The 21,182-nt window shown below is 45.2% G+C and overlaps 1 protein-coding gene across 3 annotated transcripts in view; it reads left to right on the forward strand.

Moving 5' to 3' along the window:
* CD82 (CD82 molecule) overlaps positions 1 to 21,182 on the forward strand; it is a 38,834-nt gene that overhangs the window by 10,924 nt on the left and 6,728 nt on the right. For 2 of the 3 annotated variants that reach the window (XM_072929887.1, XM_030274131.4), the window contains exons 2-5: positions 8,626 to 8,707; positions 13,586 to 13,658; positions 17,097 to 17,221; positions 18,355 to 18,429. In XM_072929887.1, the coding sequence (XP_072785988.1) occupies positions 8,645 to 8,707; positions 13,586 to 13,658; positions 17,097 to 17,221; positions 18,355 to 18,429 (336 nt within the window). In that variant the 5' untranslated portion in view covers positions 8,626 to 8,644. Of the gene's footprint in view, positions 1 to 1,495; positions 1,518 to 8,625; positions 8,708 to 13,585; positions 13,659 to 17,096; positions 17,222 to 18,354; positions 18,430 to 21,182 lie in introns of those variants that run through there. The other variant, XM_072929886.1, reaches the window with a different exon arrangement.

Raw genomic sequence — 21,182 nt, forward strand, 5'->3', positions numbered from 1 at the left:
GAATCCTGGTGGCAGAGGACACATCCATTCTCCAGTGGGCTGTTAGCTGCAAGGGACTTCATTGCTCTGGTGACTCAGGTAGTTTGGCAGGGTGTCTGAGCTCCTCCAGAGGTTTAATCTGAGGACAAGGGAGTGCTCATTGCCCTATGCCCTTCTGAATAGGCAATCTCTAGTACTTTGACTTCTAGAAGTGTCTGGCTTCAGCTATGAAATGAACTCCAGGAGAGCCTGCAATTACTGGCAGCGGTGCTGGATAAGCTCAGCTTCCTTCCTATGCCGGGTGCCGGTGCCCAGGCTCTGCTGAGCCCCATCCACCTGTCTGTGGAGGTGTGGGGTCTGAAGACTCAATAAGCAGAGGGGAGGTGGAGAGAGAAGTTTTTTATTTAAGTGTTGTGCAAGTTGCTAAGCTGTGGAAAACTTCCTGCCCTTAAAGTACTTTCTCTGCTAATTTTGAGAAGAACCAAGAGAGTAGGAAACCTCATTTCCTAGGTCAAGCAGATGCTGCAGCTTCTCAGAAACGTGTTTGTCATGGTTGTGCTGAATCTAATCACACACTAGTTATTTGCCCTAGCATCTGAGAAAATGGAAGTAACTGAAAACCAGTTTGTTTGGAAAGGGAACTTTACAGTAAAAAGTCCTTGACCTCTTGCATTTTATGGGAGGAGGAGACAGGAAAGATAAAAATCAATTATATTACCTGGCTCTTGACTAAGTCTCACAGTCTCTGTGGCTGTTTCATAAAATAGAAAAAAAGGCTTTCTTCCTGCCTGGACTGTGGTAGCTTTTGCGAGCTCTGGCAGGGAGAAAAAGCTGCTGAATCTGAGGAAGGTGTCTCCAAGCCAAGTGGCATTGGGAGGGATATTGTGCAACTCCTTGGAGGAGACTTGCTGACCTCCAAGGCATTGCTTGCATGAGAAGGGAGGTAGGGTAGCCTGTCCAGTGCATGTAATTGCACCCGGGTTTTCCATGCTGATGACTGGCACAGGGAAACACTTTGAAGTATCCTCTGTGCTGCAGAGCCGTGCTGGGGAGAGGCTTACCTGAGCACAAGCAGAATGCTCCTTCTCTGTGCTGGTCTCCCTGCTGCAGTTTGGAGTGCAGATCCTGCTCACAAGTTTGGCTCCTCTATGGGGAGGTGTGGGGCAGGCCAGAGCAGGGCCACTGCTTTTGACACACTGGTGCCACTGACAGATGGCAGTGGGAGCTGGTGGGCACATCCATTTCAGAGATTAGGTTTGCAGCCTGGCAACTCCAAGTGCAGAAAACAAAGCTGAGCTGGTCTTGTTGTTGAAGCGATTAAAGAGCCAATGTAGTCAAGTGACAGAGTTGCCCAACCAGTTTTGTGAAAACTCTGCATTTTTGCTGCCTTGTGTGCTGGCTTTAGTCAGTGTGGAGACCTCTTTCTGGACCTGACCTGCAGAGCTTGTTGCACAACTAACATCCTAATACGTGGTAATTAAAAAGAGAAAGTCCACTAAACTGTACTTTTGGCTTATTTCTTCTGGCTGCTATTTTTGGTAAGTTGATTCATTTCTTCTACTTTTTTTTTTTTTTTTTTTTTTTTGTAGGAGGAGAGGAGACTCAAATGACTTTTGGGGCAGTTTGTTGGGTTTGGGATTGGTTTTTTCCTCCCTTTTTTTGGCAGAGTTCTGTCTCTGTTCTTGATGTATGGAAAGTTTTGCTTATATCAGAACCGCTGTCCTGCAAATACTGTCATGCTGTGCAAGCATGAGTGTGTAGACCGAAAATAGCAAAGAACTTTCTCAATTTGCCAGTTGTAGGAACTGAAGACCTACTTAAATGTTGGCTTTCAGACTGAAGTGTGAAGGCCAGATATTCTCAAAATGTGTTACATTGCTTGTAAACATAGAGATAAAAACAGAGCTTCAAAAACCTCTGCTGCTCTTTGATACTGAACTGTGGGCTTGGTTTCTTTTTAAGGAAATGATAGTGGTTTATAAATATCTGATCACTTCCCTCTGAGCATCAGAGGTACATTTCTAAAACACGCATTTCCTTTTTGCAAAATACACAGCACGTGCTTGCTGTGATAAAACATACTGAAAAAATCTGCCATTGTAGGAAATCTTGCAGGTGCTTTCTAACCCAGGGTCTTGCTGGGGAATGCAGTTGCTAGTCAGATAATTCAGACAACAGTATATGAACTATAGAAATCAGGCAGAAAAGCTGCATGTCTTATCAGGTGCACCAGGAGCAAGTCTACCTTTGCACTGTGAGCTGATAAATTCCCTCAGAAGCTGTTCCTGAGAAATCTGTTCTTTCCAGTGGTATTTCTGCAGTACTTGCAGCCAGCTGTTGCCTTGCTCTAGTCTGCTCCTTTTGCCCCAGAAGTAGCAGATGTGGAGGGACTGCATGCACGTTTGAGTCTTTGTCCTGCAGATGTCTTGCAGATGCTGTTAGGGTCTCACTGTACATGTCTGTGTTGGTAGTTCAAAGTTTGCAATGATCAAGTGTGATGCTGCAGTTTGCAGGCTGATGTAGCTGTGCTGGCCTCTCCGTGCTTAGCCCTCAGACCATCTCCTCTGCCATTGAAGACAATTACTTCTACTTAAGAAGAAACTCTCCAGTAGTAGATGGAATAAGAGATGGTCTGGTTTGTTCTGTTTTCAAAATTTGTAAAATGCAGAAATACTTTTCTACCTTGTACTGACACTTTCCTTCAAAAAGAACCTATATCTGTATCACTGAGATACACACATATAAATAGATATATAAAATATATAATATATGTACCTTAATTTTTAGGATCCACCTTCTCCCTTAATCCTTCCATTATAACTTGTGAAGGATGCTATTTGGAAAATCTCCACGGCAAACATAATCTTGTTTTTGTTTTCAAGGTCATTACACAGCTGGTATTATCTCAGTGAAGTTTAAAGGAAAGTTCAGTGAATTCAGACTTGGGTCATTCATCAGCTCTGTGGTTATTTGCTTGCCAGAGACAAGATGTACCTCCCAGGTGTACTGAAAGTCCAAGGCCTTTGTATATTAACGTCAACAAGACGAACTCCTTAGGATATTCTTTGTATGTTAATGGGGCTGTAACTTGCAGTCCCTGCCCTGAGGGCAGTGATGTACCTAGTTAACAGGAGACTTAGTAACTCTGTCATTGTTCATTAACTGGTACTGTTGTGTGAAGCTGTCCTGTCTCATCAGTCATGATCAGGAAACTTTCTGATTGCCAAATGTCTGTTCAGCATGCGCACGGACAGAGAAGCACTTGGGCTTTGGGGTGCAAGGGTTCAGAATCCTGCAAAGAATAACCTGTTTCCTCCTCAGCCCCATGGCTTCGTGAGCTGCCCCTTCCCCAGCCTCTCCTGCATGGGGATGTCTGCTGTGGAGCTGGGAAGGGGCCATTTAGTGAGCAGCTCTAGTGTGCTGGGTTTTGCAGGTCTCTATCCAGCCATACGTCTAATCTGCCTCTGGGATAATGCTGTAAAGAGTAACTGCACTGGCCTTCAAAATGGCCTCAGCCTCATGCGAATTACGGTGCAGATAAACATCTTTATGGAACCAGCAGCATGCTGATCCCTTCCTAGGGACACCTGCTAGTTGCTTTGGGCAGAGGGAGCCAGTTGTGCAACCTGAGTAGTGGGAGTTCCATCTCCAGGATGTCGTGGTCAATCTGTCTGCAAATGAATCCAGCTAACTTGGGCCAGTGTTGAGGTGTGAAAGAGAAAAGACAGGGAGGCGAGACTGGATCAGGGACAGCTTTAGGTATTTTAAGTGTCCAGCCTTGTAATACCTTAAGGGAAATGACCTGTTGCAATGTGTAAGACTTAACCTAAGTGAGGAAGGTGGTGCTTGCTTGTTGTGTCAAGAAGCACCTGCAATACTTGAGATCAGCTGAGGCTGCTTTGGAGGTTGCTTCAGTGGATCAACTGGACTTTCACCCAAAAATCCCCCCTCTTTCACATCAGATGCAAGATTGAAGGAAGATGAGGAGCCTTAGTATATGTTGCAGAACCTTAGTTCATAGTGCTGGCTGTTGCATCTCTTCATCTGTCAAACTGGAAGTTTCTCCTTGAGCAGGCAGGAGGAATAGCGAATCTGAGCCATCATGCCAGCCTTACAGGGCATTTGAGGTTTGTGGAGGCAATGGAAATAGCAACTTGTCAAAGCCAAATCTGGTGCTGGTTTGACCTCATCCTAGCCTGGTAGAAGTTGGTTGTAGCGTGTCCTCTAGGGTCTACCTTTGTTTTATGTCCCCTGGAGTTAGAGCCTGAGGGGTGCTGGTGGGGAGCGATTGGTCCGAGTACACAGAAACCACCTGCAGCTTTTTTGTAACCAATCATTTCCTGTCCTTAAGCAATAGGATGTGGAAAAGAGGGGACAGCAGCCTCAGGCTATGTAGGTACAGTAAAATGTGAATGCTCTTTACCTGGAATATTGGGACTGACTGCCAGAGCTCAGTGCTCTTGGGAACATGTGTGCTGTCCTTAAGGGTTTGCATGATCTTTGCACTTTTTGTAAATCTACTGAGCAAGTGATTTCCACAGCTGTTCTGCTCTGGTTTGTTTTGTGGTTCTTTTCTTTCATTGCACTCACAAATGAGCTCCTTATTTGTGCAGTACAGTAACTTGGCAGCTGAGGTGTTTCAGCTGCCAGAGCTCATCGGGGAGAAACCTGCAGAGCGAGCATGAGGGTGGTGCTGCAGAGGAGGGCTGAGCCCTTCCCAGCAGAGCTGTGTGGCCCAGGCATGTACAGAGCTAGCCTGGGCCAAATAGCATAAACTTCACTGAGCACCAAGCATGCAGTGCTTGCTGGGTGAGGCAGTACAGGATCTAATTGGATAAAGCAGAATTGCAATTAAAAATTAACTTAACTTAGCCTCTGTGGCCCTTGACTGATGTGGTTATAATGTCTGTACATGAATTTTCCCCTTCCTGCTTCTGTAGCCAATGGTGGAGTCAGGAGGCAGAGGTATTCAACTATCCCCGTATCACCTGTCCTTCTCTGGGGTCACCTTTTACAGGACTGGAACAGGGAGTTTCACAGGCTCCTGTGACAAAAAGAAGTTAATCTCTGAGCTGTGATGGGACTCCTCTGCAGTTGCTAACAAAGCAGGCCTCTGCATCTCATCAGGCACACATGTCCTGGATTTTATGTTCCTGCTCCGCATACAGGTCTTGCTGTCATTGCTGTTGCTGGGAGAATGATGGGCCTGGAGGTCATGGAGGGGACAGGAAGTCATCCCCTGATGTCAGTCTAGGCTGTGAAGACTTTCCATTCCTTCCTGGTAGGAAATCTCTGGATCAATTGATGCCTTCCTGGTATTAGTTCTCCCTTCAGGTTTGAACCTTGGGCTAAGAAACACCTGCATCAACTTCACAGCAGCTGACCAGGCTGTGTTGGCAGCCAAGTTTTTATGGCAGTAGTGCCTCAAAGCAACACACTGCATAAATAATCCTGCATATCTTTACAAGAAGGAGAATGAGAGGCTGGAAGAAATGCCATTCTGCAAGCTGATGGTGTCTTATGAAATCCTCTACAGAGCTGGCATCAATCTGGAGAATGACAGGGAAAAATTGGATGTGTACGTTCAGGATTATTGAAGAGTGGGTGTTGCTGCTTGGGGATGAAAATTCAAATGTCAAAGCAGTAGGAGTGGGGAGGGAGAGGAAAAAACAAATAATTGTGGACAGTCAGTGGAATTTGAAAATTACAGACTTCATGTATTTAACCTTGCATGCATTACTGCAAGACATTAAGGCTCAAAACTTGACCGACTTCAGAAGGCAAACTTCAGCTTTTGCTGCAGCACTAGCTATGGTACTTAAGTTTTCGTTTTGCTGCTGAGTGGCATTTGGATATACCTGGTTGTGCTAACTCCAAGCTCATCTGCTTCCAAACCTGACCTATCTGAAATTTTCTTGAGCTTCTGCTTCTACTGTGTGATAGTGTTGCTAGTCTTATGACTCTGCAATTTCAGAAGATGGATTTTTGAGGAGTTTCGTTGATGTAGTGGACAAAAGTAAGTTAATTTGCAAAGAACGGAAAACTGAGAAATCTGTAATGTTTCAGCAGAGCTCTAAAGTATCAGAAAAGCTCAAAGCAAAACCTTAAGACCCTTTTTCTCATCTGACATGAAAACTGTACTTTGAATTACTTTATAGCTAGGAGCTATGAAAGAGATTGTCCTGTGGCAAGAAGAGACTGGTGCATAATACTGTAATGCACAGTTGGGGTTTGATGTTTGTTTTGGGGTTGTATTTGGAATAAATATTGAAGATGGTATGCCTTTAAAAAATGGATAGAAGAGCCCGGGAAGCAGTATTTTATTCTTGTTACCTCAGGCATATCTTCTTCCTCAGTAAACTTGCTTTGCTGCGTAATTATCTGAAATAACTTTTATAAAGGTCTTAACAGCTTTGCAAATCTGTTTTCCTGATAAATCAAAACAATGTGAGCAGAGTTTAAATAGGCAGCATGTGGCTTTTAGTGCTAGAAAGCAAGTCAGTGAGTACTGCGTCTTGCCCCTCCAGTTTGAAAATTAGGAGGATTGCACCTGGGATCAGATGTCTTAAGGTAACAAGTCCAGTGCATTGTGCAGTAAATTGTTACCTTTGCTTAGTTCTTGTCTAGGTTACAGAAGAGAAAAACATCTCTAACTCCCACAAGAGAAATTCATCATCACCTAGGGATCTGGCTGCCTTTGCATTCTGGTTAGATTGCCAGGCTCCAATTTGTGATCCTATTAAGAGGAGATGTGTTCACGGTGAAGCCAGGAAGCAAGCCAGCTGGATGGGAAAATTCACATCTTAGTTATCCTCTCCAAGGGCAGCCTTAGGTGTTGGTACTTTCCAGGCCTAGTGGCCTGAGAGAACGTTTCTCCTGCAGGGGAAAGGAAGAATTCTGCTAAGAGAGACCCTTGATTCACTTTTCCTAGGTTGGTAGTGATGCAGCTGTTGTGCAGTGCATCTGTGCTGGAACAGAACCAACTCATGGTGATGACTGCACTGAGGAGCCTTAAAAATGGGAATACTGTGTGCTTGATATTTGGTATACATATGGACCAGAAACTATTACAGGACTTTTCTATGGCTTGTTTGAAGGACCTACTTTTAAATGCAGCTGTCTTTATGCCTCTGACATGAGGAGTTAACTGAAGAAAAACTGACTGAGGTGTTGCTAACCTGGCTGTGCAGTAAGAGCTCCTTAGGTGCAATGACTGCTATCAGGCGAGGTTTGAGACCAGCCTGTAGCACAGCTGGCTGACATTTCATATCTCTGCTGTTTCTCATCTCAATAACTCATCTCAATAATAGCTTGCTAGGTGCTTTGCAGTGATGAGCTTAGCACAGTCTCCAGCCATGGCATTCCTTGATGTTAGAGCAGCAGCTTGAGCCTCAGAGTGCAGTCTTGTGGTCTCTCCTGATAGTTTGAGGGTGACCATTGCTTGTTGGGAAGGCTAGCCAGTTATAACAAGGCCCACATACCAGTTTAGCTCCAGAGTTAACCTAAATATTTAATAGGATTAAGCGAAAGCCTTTGATTGAAACAAAAGAACGGACTGAGCTCTGGTGATCCTTGGTACACTGAGGCTGACAGCACTGAACCTTGCTGACCTTGCTCTCTCTTAGGGCTGTTTCTTCCCAGGCCAGGCTGGTGACCTCAGCCTGTTATTGCTCTTCCTCTGGCTGGTGATTCTTAAAGTGGCATGGTATGTTTGTAGCAAGGAGCTTGATAGAGCAACTTTTAAGGAACTTAAAAGTTCTCTGTTTATGTAGGAAGCAACTGAATCTGGGCTGGGAAGGAGAAGCAGACAGAACTACAGAATGATTGGAAGGGACCACTATGGTCATCTGGTCCAACCTCCCTGTTCAAGTAGGGTCATCCAAGAGCATGACACAGGAATGCATCCAGATGGTTCTTGAATATCTCCAGTGATGGAGACTCCATACCCTCTCTGGGCAATCTGTTCTGGTGTGTGGTCACATGCACAGCAAAATTGTTCTTCGTCACGTTCAGGTGGAACTTCCTATGCATCAGTTTCTGCCTGTTGCCTCTTGTCCTGTTGCTTGGCACCACAGAGCAGAGCCTGGTTCATCCTCTAACACCCTCTCTTCAGATACTGACAGAGGTCCTCTCCCAGTCATCTCTTCTCTAGGCTGAACAGATTTTACTCTCACAGCCTGTCATTATATGAGAGGTGCTCCATCCCCTTAATAATCTGTGTTGCTCCAGAAGCTACATGCTTTTTCTGCTACATTATTTTACTGCTGTCAGGGGAATGAAGTAGCTTGCATCACTTTTCACCAGCAGGAGTAGTAACTAGGGTTGGTGTTTTGCTTGATGCTACTATTGCAAAGTCCATATAAATAGTGATGGAATTAGCGGTGTATTTGTGATTAAATCTCTTCTGTAACTGCTGATAGCTCTGTGTCACTCTCCAGAAGATCTTGGCAGCAGTGACTGTAGTGTGTTGCTGCTGTCCTGTTTTACTGTCGTGAAAAGGCAGCTCTGGTATTCTGTGCTGTCTGTGCATGTGCTCTGAGGTCCACCAGATGACCCAGAGCTCTGCACAGGGTAAGGGTGTTGCTCTAAAGCTGCCCAGAGGACCTGTGTGTAACGTAACTCCTTGTTTCTCTGCTTTCCCCTTAGGTCCTATAAGTGAAAGAAGATGGGGTCTGGCTGCCTAAAAGTCACCAAGTACTTCCTCTTCCTTTTTAATCTTCTGTTCCTTGTAAGTATTTTGAGCATCCGTGGAGTAAGAAGGAAGGCTTGGACCAAATTTAGCTAGAAGATATTTTTTTTCAGGATGTTGGCCTAATGTGTTCATTAAATAAAATGGGCACAGTTCTGGAAGGAGGGAGAGGACCCCTGAATTTGGGGAATGTCAGAGCTGCTGTGTTTGTCTCAGGTATGCCAAGCAGCTCCACTCCCAGTAGCCAACTGCCACCTCCAGTGCACACAGCTCCATTCCTGCACTGGGAAGGGAAAGGAGTTATGGGTTCTTTCTGGAAGGAGAGTAGTTGTAACTACTTTCTCTGTCACATCTGGAGCAGCAGCTGAACTGTCCCTGAGCAGCAGAGCTACAAAACCTGCCAAGTAATGGCAGTGCCCTCCTAAATAGGCCAGCCAAGCTTCAAAGAGCAAGTCTAATTTTGTTTGAGTCCCAACGGCTGGTTTTGATTTGTGACAAGATGAATTAGTCCAAGGCTCCTGTTTGAAATGGAGTTGGGGAGGTGGGGGTGACTGGGACAGGCTTGTCTGGGGAAAGAAAACAGCCCACTGGGTGCAGTTATTTTCAAGTGAGAGCCTTAGCAAAAGACTAACTCCTTTTGGAACAGATTGGGTCTGGGAGGGCCACACACGTTCTTGCATGCATCTTTCTGATGCCTAGATGTTGTGTGTCCTGTGGGCAGTGATGGTACTGTTGGTGATGCCTTCTTGCAGTGCAGTGGTGTGGTGGGGAAGTGCAAGGTTTCATCTTTCCACATGTCAGCAGGAAAATGGCCTGTCTCATATCGGTATCCTTTGTGCAGTGTGTAAGGAAAAGGAGGGGTCAGGCTGGGAGAGAAGGGTGGGAAGTGAATCATAATAAGGTGAGCACTGCTTTCTGGTCTCTGTCCCTGCACACAGCTTCACTCCTGCTTCCTGCATGGCTGCACTGTGCTGGTAGCACATAGGATGAACTTGAGGCACATCTGGATCGGGTTTCCCTTGGCTTGCTGTGCTCACTTTTTGCTCTCTGAAGAAGTGATAAATTTTAAGCGGCGTATAACTACCAGTCTACCCTGGGAAGCAGAGCTGTATTTGTTAAGACAGTGTTTGAGTCTTGCTGAAGTCCAGTATCTGGCCACTATCTATTTTTCCTTAATCCTCAAACCTCAGTCTGACTTCATTAGCTAATCTTTGTGTGGAGAAAGTTCTCTTCAAGAAAGCCAGCCTAGCATATAGGAAAGGAGGAAGATGACAGCCTGAAATATTGCTGTACCTTATAACGCTGTCACTGTTTTTGCTGTATGCTGTCTATGGTCATTGTGGCATCTTTGAGACAGTCATGGTTGCAGGCAGCCTGTGGGTAGAGATATGCTCTTGGGAGGCAGAGTTGAACTGCTTTATTGGGCTGACCCACATCCACGCTGCACTTTCCTGTATTTTGCAAGACTGTGAGGATGGCAGGTGCTGAATCCCTCTCTGGGTCCTGGAGAACTCCAGTTTGAGTATTCCTGTCTGGGTGGCAAGTGGTTGGAAGTAGCTATTCTTTGTCTTGTGCACACCTTGCTCTGAGTCAACTCCTCTGGTGTAGCATCCAGCCCACTCCCTCTTGTGGAAAGCTGAGGTCTGATTCACTGAGGTGGACCTGGAGAGTAAGAACTTTAGGGTTGGATGTATTGTGAGAAGGTCTGTGCTGACTAAAGGGAGAAGCTGCTTTAAATGAGCTCTTTAACCCTGCTGTGCAGCACAGACATTGTCTTCCCCTTGGACTGCTCTGTCAAAGTGAGGTATCCAAAGCCACTGTGTTCTGGCTGAGCTTGATACTCTGGAGCAAAGAGTTTGAGTATGCTTCTGTCTTGTCTTTTTGCACATGCCAGATGTTGAGGAAGGTGGCATACATTACTCTCTCCATCTCATAGGAAGTAGATGACCAGAGATATTTTCCCGTTATTGTTGTTCAAGGTCTGAATTGGGGAGAGTGAGTTGTTGTTCAAGGTCTGAGTTGGTGATTCTTGAGCTTATACAGTGTGGTAGAGCTATATTAATCTAGCAGAGAAACTGCTTGTATTGAGTTGCTGTGAGCTGTCAGCACAGACCGGTTTGAATACCTTGTGCTGGTTTCCTGAAGCTGCTGTGAGGAGAGTGCTTGAGCAAAGGTGAGCACCAGTGCTGCTGACAGAGCCCTGTGTCTGCTCTGGACCTTGAGCTGGGCCTATGTGATTGCACCCAGGCAGGCCAGCCCTTGCTGGCTAAAGTGTGTTCTTCAGCCTTGCTGATGGCTGAAGCCTTTGGAGGCATGCTGGTGACTCTTTTTAGAAGTTAGTCATTGAAATAGCATTTCTCTACAGCTCGAGATCTGTGAGAAGGTCGCTTGCTACAGCTGAAGTAGTTCAGGGACTTAGTGGTATTTTGCAGTCTTGGAGTTTTACTTCAGGGAGGGCTTTGACCTGCTTTGGTTGAAGGGAAGAAGGTTACTTGGACTGCTTGCTAGAAAAGATACCAGATAAGCTTGGAGTATAATCTTAGTTTCCTAATCAGAATTTAACACGTCTGCCTTCTTGGCTAGCAGGCACGTGCTGCAGCACATGCTTCTCCTTAAAGGGAAGACAGCTCTGCAAGACAAGTTTAACAGTCTCTGGAAACTATTTGTTTGGAATATATAACTGTCTGTCCTGCTTCTAATCCTTCAGTAAATGCAGCAGAAGGCTGCTACCTAAAGCAAAGCCTGGAGTTTTAGGGCCTTTCTGTTGACCCCTGTTCCAGGTTCCGTGTTACATCACCCAATCTGAGCATGAAGGAAAGCAGTGCTGGGGAAAGAAAGCTGGGAACCCCCAGCTGCTCTTTCCAGCAAGATGAGTCAGCTTCATCACAGCTTAATTTCTCCAAACCCTTCTTGACAACCTCTCTGTGGGAAACTGCTGACCCTGTAATGAGGGATCTGCATTCTTCTGGCTTAGGTGTAGAAGGACATTTTGCTGAAACTGGGGGTGAAACCTCCACCCCCCAGGGAGGAGGGGAGACATCTGTTCCCGACTTCAGGAGTTTACAGCAGTGGAACAGAGGAATTAAACTCCACGGAAAGCAGATGTGATTCCTTCTGTGGAAGGTCTGAAGCCAAGCCAGTTGCAGAAACAGCCTTGCTATGCAATGCAAACTCCTGAAGATGCTAAGCAGAGATATTATCCTGCTAGGAAGTAAATACACTCTTGTTAATGGGACCGTGTTTTCTCCCTGCCTGTAGTTATTGTCTCCCTGCCATCCCCTTGTAGTGTTTTCCATAGCAGCTCCTGGCAAATGCACAAGTTGTGGACTGGAGCAAAGATCAGAGTGAAAACAGGCCTTGGATGATCTGAGCACCTCATAACAAATTACTTCCCAGGAACTCTGCTCAGCAGCCCTTCTGTGTTTTGTCAGCAACAGCAAAATTTAGGTGACATATCAGGGTCAGTGAACCAAAAGGGATGTCACATACAGCCCAGTTAGCATCTGCTAAAACAAATGTTTTTTAAAACTATAGTTGAAATATGAGACTGCCTTAAACTCTCAGTTCAACAGTTCTTGATACTACCAAGTTTGAGAGGAATTTTTTAGGTGTCGCATCTGTTGCATGTTCAAGGGGCCTTTCTAGCTTGATCAGCAGACTGAGGATTGTGGGCAGCATGTTGGGACATAAGGCAAAGGGGAATTCTTTTTTTCTGGGATACAGCAGCTACATGCTTTCTGTAACTGAGTCAGTATGCTTCGTAGGGGGGAACTTGCTTGATGACTTTCTAATGCTGTCCCCAGAGCTAACTACATGATGCACCTTCTGCCAAGACAGGAAAGCTTGCAAGCAGCTTATTTCAGACTGTGGCTTTATCTTTGTTCAGAAAAGCTTCTTTGTATGAGCAGCTGAAGCCTAGTAAACTTTCAAAGTGTGGAGCCAATGCCTCTCCATACAACCCTCTCTGCCAGCTTGCTTTGGCTGGTGGCTTGGCATTTTCCATGTCTCCCAAGTATTAAAACATTATGTAATGAAGCACAGAATTGCAATCTCTCTTTAGCCCTGTTAGTTTATTTCACTTCATCCTATCTTGAAATCCTGCTGATGTGAGAACAGCTGTTTGCAGTTGACTTGCAATTCTTGTCCACTCCTTGTTTCTTCAAAGCCTATTTTGGACCTTTGCACAAGTGTTTTCCAGTCCTAGTTGGCTGAACAGAACAAGTTTCAGCTTCTTATCAAACCTGAAGACTTGCTGGTGCATGAAGGCTAAAACACAGAGCATGCTTCCCCCCACCTTTCAAAGTGAGATGGGAAAATGTATGCATTTCTTGGCTACTGAATTCAGTGTCTGGATTCAGCTGAGTCCTACAGGGACCTATCACTCTACTAATCCTTGCCCTACATAAGACTGTGTGGTGAGCAAGGCAGAGGCCATGGCTAATGTTTCATAACTCTTGACTCTGCTGGGGCTCAGGTGTTCTGCCAGAAAGTAGGGGCCAAGCCTCTTGGGTTTCTTTATTTAAAAAAATATTTTAAATAATGTATTTGTCTTTCCTTGGTTCTTCACAGTAGCGATGCACTTACCTTTCGCTTCTGACAACAATGTTCTAGCAGCAGGGTGTCTCTTCCTCAGACTGTTTTCAATGTCCTCCTATACAACGTTATGTACTATTAAAATACTGTGTGAAAAACTGCCAAGCAGATCTTGGGGCTCCTGTGCAGTTGGCTGGGGCATTCTTCCTGGAGTTGTGCTAATCCTGTTTACTCTGGGAGGAGTACTGTAGGGGAGATGGGTGGGAACAGCAAAGGAATGATTGTGTTTAAACTGGAAGTATGGATAATAATGACTGCCTCCTCTTATTTATCTAAGATTTTAACTTACACAAAACTATGTATGTTTTGTTCCTGCTCTTTCAGATCCTGGGTGCTGTGATCCTGGGATTTGGAATATGGATTCTGGTCGACAAAACGAGTTTCATTGCAGTTCTACGTAAGACTGTATTTCATCTTCCTTCTTTTTCTAAATTGGCTCTGTTTCTGAATTGGCTTTATTCTGGGGCTGTGTTTGACCATGGTGTTGTCTAGGAATAGCAATACTTCTGTGAGGTCTGTACCATAGCGTACTTTTGCTACGGTCTGTAGCCTGAGCAGTAACATGGTGTTTAGCAAGATGGGATTGTTATCAGGGACACAGTGAAAAGGAGCAGCCCTGGAGACATAGCATTCCTTAGTCTTGTTGATTGAAACACCAGGGTCAGACTGAGTGAGACTACTGCCTCTTCAACCAACAACCCAAATATTTCGTCTTATACACAGGGGTTAGTATTTCATCGGGTTTTCATTGCGTGCTTTGTGTTTTCACAACAATTTCCTTATTACCATAGTGTGCAAAGGTCTCCAATCCCTTAATGCAGTTTTGCTGTGAGTTCTTCACTGCTTTCTTTCTGTACTGATCTATTTCAATTTAAATGTTTTAAATGCCAAAGAAAGTAAGTAGCTGGTTTTATTGATGCTTCATGTACATTGAAAGGAGATGGTATGTTTGTTGCTAAGCAGTAGAGGACGCAGACTTGGTGGGGGGGGGGGAGGGTGTGTGAAGTGCTTTGACTGCTAAAACACCCTCTTGATTACGCTTGATGAGACTTACCATGGGCATCAGAAGTGTTCTGTTTTGTGCAAGGGGCTTAGCTTTCTTTCCCTAAAGTCAGCCACAAACTTTGACTTGAGTCTTAACCGAGGGTCTGCATTCTGCAAAAAACAAAAAGTGAGCTGGGTTAGCAGGATCTGGGCTTCAGAGGATTGTAAGTGGACTTTCAGCAAATGAGTATCTCAGCTCTTTCACAATCTTTGCTTCCTTTGAACTCTTTCATAGAAACACTTCAAACTTTTCTGCTTGGTGGCTCTGGTTACTTGTTTTCACTACCTTGAGAATTGCTGAGTTGGGCACCAGCCTCAGACAGTGCAGGAGGGCTGCCTGCATGCGGGGAGTGAACACTAATGGTGTTCATAAGCCCGGTTCCCAGCTACACTGATTCTGCAAAGGGCTTTATCTCCCAAGTCCTGCTGAGCACTCTGACCTGGCTGGAAAGGTGCTGGATGGAGAAGATACCCCTGCTAATACCACACATGCAGATGCTGCTCCTTACTCTGCTACTGTGCTGTGGCATCTGGCTTGCTACTGCAGTACTAGAACGTCAAGAAGCACAGCAAGGGGTGTTAGTTAATAAAGTGGGGGCATGAGCAGAAGCAGTACCTGCAGCCTAAATGGAGCCTATCATGACCTGGCTGTCTGCAGTACCCCTCACAGTCTGGGGTGTGCTTAGTACCAGTGGGTCAGCAGCTGATTCCCTCAGGTTGAAGGGTGTTACAGCCACTTGTGGAGGGAGAAGTCCCTGAACTTGGCTGTTTCTTCCCATGTACTTGGAATCTCTGCTAACAGAGCATTTAAGAATTTAGTTTCCTTCCTGGAGATTTCCAGTATCAGCTCTCTCCCCACCCCCTCACTTCCTTTCCCATGCCTTGCCCCTCTTTCCCTCTGCTTTAGTAACCTAGGCATCAGGGAGGGCACCCAGCTGCTGCCAAAGGAGCCTGTTGTACTTGCTTGGCTGCCTGCCCAGCGCAGGGAAAAACACGGAGTGACGGCAAGCAAGCCGGAGTTGGATGCTCTCAGAGCCTTCTCCTGCAAGACAAGACTATTGCAGATGAGAGCTCTGAGTGTGGCTCTTGCCCCCTTACACTGTCAATTCTCCAAGGGGCTTTTGAGTTTGGAAGTACCTTTCTCTTCTTCTAATGGGAACTTGGCCTTGTCCCCTGACACTGTCAATTCTCCAAGGGGCTTTTGAGTTGGAAGTACCTTTCTCTTCTTCTAATGGGAACTTGATGAAGCAGCTGCTTTCTAGCACTGTGGAGGTGCTGCAGCCTGGGCACTTGAACACTGACTTGCATGATAGCAGAGCTGATTTTGAGGGAAGGAACAGGGTAGATTTGTGAAGGCCACTCCTGTAAGGCTGCTGCTCCAGTAAATGCTTTGCAGTATCAGCATGTAACCTGCACAGCAAGAGTCACGGGACTGGTGAGGGAGCAGGATCCTGGGGTTTGTGGCATATGTCCAGCCAGGGAGAGCTGGCTGAAGTGACCTGTGTGGCAAGTGGATCTGCTTCACTTCTTGATAACTGAACTTTCTTCTGTTCAGCATGTTTAAGGGAAGAAAGTTTGGAAGCTGGTGGCTTGTGCCAGGTATCAGAAGCAGGGGGAAGTATATATTAGGGGGGAGAGTATCAGTTTGGGCTTGATTATTCTCCTTTAACATATTTCAGGAGGAGCTCAGAGGAAGTTTGCCTCCTGAGAGAGACTTCCTTAGTTCAGGAAACTAAATGCTGAGCTCTAAAAATGTTATTTTCATTAATCACTGGACATCCAGAATTCTCCTACACTCTGTAGCTTGCAGATATAGGAATGTCTCTTAGTGATAAATGAGGTTTCTAGTTATTGTTTCTAGACAGAGCATCTCTTCAAATTTTGTGCTGTAATGCAAGAAATAGTTAGCTGACCAACTCAAATGTAAGAGGTTTTATTCTTTTGCTTGCAGTACTAAATGCTGAGGGGAGAGAGCTGACATTACCAGCACATCTGAAATAATCTGACCTAAACTTGATTGAAAAACCTTTGAGCATTCAAAAACACAGACATTAGATACAATAGCAGGGGATATCTAGGAGGATTTGTAAAAGTAGCTAATTTGAGTGCTATATCTGTTTTGATCCTGGAATAGCATCTGTTTGCAGGGTGTTGTGCACAGGTGCTGCAACAGCCTATGGTAAGAGCCTGGCCACAAGCCATTCAACCCAGATTTGCTAAGTAACCTGTTGCATCATCTGTGCTCAACACTAGCTGTAGCTTGCTGCATGTTTCAGTCCACAGAGTTGGTTTGTCCCAGTGTTGACTGCAAGTGGGTAAGTGAAAACGGAATGGCTACAACAAGAAATAGTGCTTCAAAGTAAAAAGGCTATCTGAAAAGGGGGTTTAGGACTTGGAAGAAAGTTTTCCTGAAGATAGTAAAGGGAATTGAAGCAAATAGACAGTAGTTACAGATTAGATCATCGTTTATGTTACTGTTACTTGACGTACATTCATGAGGGCGTAAAATTCCAGTAAGGAGATAATTTTCTTCAAACAAAATTCTTCTGTTTGGAGTGACCTTGAGTCTTCCAGACTCTGGAGACTTGCAGGATGGCTTTTAAGTCTACTTTCATCTTCTTTCATCATACAAAAGCATTTATCTGTCACCGTGTTAGGCACGCATCTGTGCAGTCTGTTTGGAGGAGACAAAAACAATCATCACTAGATATGAAGACGGTTCTATAAATGGTGATGGCAGACATATTAATTTGTCAGTAGCTAATGTTGTTCCCACTCCTGGCTCCTACAGAGATGTCATCTCCCTCCCTGAAGACTGGTGCATACATCCTCATCGGTGTTGGGGCTCTTACCATGCTGATGGGGTTCCTGGGCTGTCTTGGAGCCGTCAATGAAATCCGATGTCTCTTGGGTCTGGTGAGAGTATTCATGTCTGTTTTAGAGCCAACCTTTAATACATCTCCTGCAAAATATCTGTTGGATTGTAGATGGGGTTTCGGTCGACTGGGGATCTTATTTCTGCTAGGTCCACTTAGATCTAGTTCTTAATTTGCACACATTAAATTCTCCAGCAGTCAGCAGACTGAAGCAGAGCTTCTTAGGCATTACTGACAATGAGCTCAGAAGTGTGAATGAGAGAGGCTGTCACTGACACTTTCTGCACACAGTGAGTTGAGGACTGCCAGTTGAGAAGTGTACCCTGTCCCCCTCACCCTGACTTCTCAGTTGGTACTGTGCTCTAAGTGGTGGAAGAGCAAGTTCCAAGGGCTGTGAAAGAAAAGAGGAAGAGTGACAGTGTCCTGTTACGTCACATCTGTGGAAAGTGCAAGAGTTGAGAGACCCAGCTAGGAATGTCCTGTATGTCAGGACCTCTCTTCAAGCAGTTCATCTATAGGAAGCTTTCTATCCATGATAGATGAGAGGATAACAGCTTCATACACCTCAGCCTGCTACATGACTCTATCTTATTCAGAGCACATTGTATTGGAAACAAAGTATGGCACACACTGTGTGTCCTGGTATTAGCAGCATCTCCTTGTCTAGCGATAGGAGCTGCCACCATTTAAAGGCAACCTCAGCAGTTTGCTGGTAAATCCTAAATTTAGGTCCTCAAACAAATTAAAAAGCATGTTTTTAAGGGTAATTTATTTTTTTTTAAATACATTAAAAATTAGGTTTGTAAAATTGACTCTTTGTTTTCTGTTTTGAGGTAGGCAGAGTCCAGCTGATTGATTGAGACCAGAATGGTCTGTGAATGGAGTTGGATGTGGGAGAGAGTCCCAGTTGAGATGACACAAGCAGAGAGTGCATGTAAACCCTTTCCTTCCTGAAGGCTTTCTGTTGGCCTAATGGGAGAAGTGCTGAAGTGCACTGGTCTGGCATTGGTCCCAGCCTCTTCCTGGGAAAGCATTGCTGGTAGCAGAGTTTGTCTGCAGGCAAAAAGGTGTTAGCTCATGTTGTGATTTCCCTTGTATATGAAATTTTATTAATTTTTATATACAGACCTTTCTAAAGACTGACAGTGATCACCTATTGTTTTTTGTTTCCAGTACTTCACCTGCCTGATGATAATCCTCTTAGCTCAGATTGCTGCTGCACTGGTCATCTACTTCCAGAAAGAAAAGGTAAGTCTTTGTTACTGTGCGTCTTTTCCTTGGTCTTGGCTTGGGAGAAGGGTGATACCTAGAAATTATTTCTTCCAAAATGTCCTATCCTGTTAGCAGGCATAACAGGATTCTCCTTTCCTCTACCCCAGCTCAATAGCTTTGCTGTTTGATTTTTCTATATCTGCTTCAATAGTGCTGCTTTCTCAAGAATTATGAAGCTTTATTTGGTATGCAGGCTTTATTTTAGACCACACCTTCTCTTGATCCTGCTGTAGACAGCTTTTTGATCATCTAGTAGCAGTGGTTACTACCATGTTGCCATCCCTGGTGCCTTGAGGAGTTACCAACCTTTTAGACTGGACTTCCTCCTTGTGCCATCTTGTTCTGTCCTTTCAAGTCTTTCTGCATCTGAGAGTAGAACTCTTCTTGGAAGAGCTGTCCTCTTTCCCCAGGAGCAAACCCAAATATCTGATGATTACTATTCTACAGCTGGAGTTTAAAGCCAAGTGGTTTAATGTTTTGAAGTGGATCTCTTTGTCAGGAAGGCAGTTTCACAGTGGGTTTTCTAGAGCTCCAATATGCTTTCTAGTGTAAAAGAGAGCTACCTGTTTTTGAGCTGCCTAAGTGCAATGCAACAATCCATCATGAGTATAGGTTCCCTGGCCAAGGAAATGCCTGATCAGGCCTTCAGCAACTTGAGAGCTAAAATGGGAGCCACATTTATGCAGTGGAAACAAGTTATAACTGTGGGGTCACTATTGGCTTCTGGTACAAGTTGTGGGTAACTTGTATGGCTGTGCTTGCCTCTCCTAAGCCAGCTCTTTAGCTAGGTGGTTACAGAAAGCAGAGCAGTTGAGGAAGTTATGGATGGGGCCTGGTGGAGAAGTTTGGGGCAGGGGGAAGGTGCCTGCCACCAGCATAACAGATGTAAGCTTTGTACTGTGGTGACTGAGCAGCTGTTGTCTGGGTTCCTTGCCAAATGTGGTGTGACTGTAGCTTGCTCTCTGGGCTGGCAGAAGCTGAAGGAGAAACTAAAACAGTGACTAAAACTGATGTGTAAAGATAATTCTCAACAAACAGCTCTGACTAATGCAGATATGGAGGTGTGGGAATGGGCATTCCCCTGCAATGGGGAAATGTGACTTCACACCAGGAAATTCTGTACCTCTGTTAGCATTTCTCCTCCAGCTGCCAATCTGCTCTAGAAAACTCCGGCTTTTAAGCTGTAGCTCTTCATTTAAACCTCATCAGACCAGGGAGACTTTAAAAGTGCTGGGGGTTGTTTTGCAGAGCTGTTGCAGCTGGCATGACTGAGATCATCACTTTTAGAGATCTGGGAGAATGGTCAGGGAAGCTGGGCTTTGAACACATGCTCCTCTTCAGTCCCTAATGAACAAAATTAATGGAAAAGCTCTTCTAGAGCCATTCTCTTTTCAGGGATCCTCCAAAGTACCTGCCTAGAGCACTAAGAAAAACTGTTTGAGGAAGGTCTTGGCTGAAACCTCCAGTGCAGTGGTTTGGGGCTGCGCTTCAGTGCTACTGTGCAAGTCGCTCTGCTTCGCTGGTTGTTCGTCATCCCAGGGCAGCTGGGAGTGCAGTGAGGCACACTGAAACTGCTCAACAGCCAGTCCCCAGATATCTATTGTATTCTTTGTGTTTATTTCTTTCTGACTTCAGGAACTTGGTTAGATATAAAACAGGGAACAACAAGAGAGAGGGAAAAGGTTTTGGATCCAGAATGTAGCAAGGTGATACTCACTCCTTCACTTGTAACTGAAGTATTTATTTCTGTGGATTCACTTGAAGTTATTGTTGGCATGTCTGTTCCATTTTGGTGTCAAAATCCTCCCCCACACTGACAAATGAAAGTATACTGAAACAGAGTTAGTGTGACTGTAAAAGGCTGAACCTCTGACAGGAAGGCTGCTGCTTTGCCTCTCCCATGGGCATTGTTAGAGGAATGCCCCTTCAGACTGGAATTGCCAGTACTTCTGGGAGGATGCTGATGCAAGATTTGTTTCCCTACATTTGTTGGTGACTGAAACTGTGGGGTGGGTTTTTTTTTATGGACAGCAACGTGGTAACATCACAAATGCTGCAAATTATGTTCTGCTTTGTGAACTGAATGTTGCTACTTACCTACATCTAGTGGATCACAAGCCCCTAAATGTGTGAGAGCCTGGGCAAGTTCTCTCTTGGCCTAGTTCACACAATTCTGTGCAGCTTGGCTCTAAGTGCCTTGAGTAAAGAAGAATGGGGGTGTTTTGGGAATAGCCCTTCTTGCTAGCTATTGTTTGCAGCAAACAGGCCTGTGTGATTGCATGCAGCGACTTGTCTGGGGCTATGGACTATGCATGAGTTTCAGAATCTGAAGTGACAAGGCAGAGGAGAGCTCCCTCCTGTTTTTTGAGCCTGCTTTTGTGTGCAGGCTAGATGCTAATAAGTGCTGAGGGAAGGATCTAGCTTGCATCTGACAGGGACAAGATAGATGACTGACAGTGTCTGATAGGGGAAGAAGCCTGCACAATCCATTATGTGATCAAAGACCTAGTTTGCCTCTGGCATTCAGCTTTCCCCATCTCCCTCTTCAGTAGCCCATGTGGTGGGAGACTGATAGCCTTGCTGCTTTCTGACAGTGATCTGTGGCTTTGGTGCCTAGGATCTAAGTGCCCCTGCTTTTGAGGTGGTGGGATTGTGCCTTCTGACACTGGGCTTGCTAGTGCTGGGAAGGCGCAAGAAGCCCTGAAAGCAAGGGTAGCCATTTCCTGAAG

Source organism: Taeniopygia guttata, chromosome 5 (assembly GCF_048771995.1).
Source record: "Taeniopygia guttata chromosome 5, bTaeGut7.mat, whole genome shotgun sequence".
In the NCBI taxonomy this organism is placed as follows: domain Eukaryota; kingdom Metazoa; phylum Chordata; class Aves; order Passeriformes; family Estrildidae; genus Taeniopygia; species Taeniopygia guttata.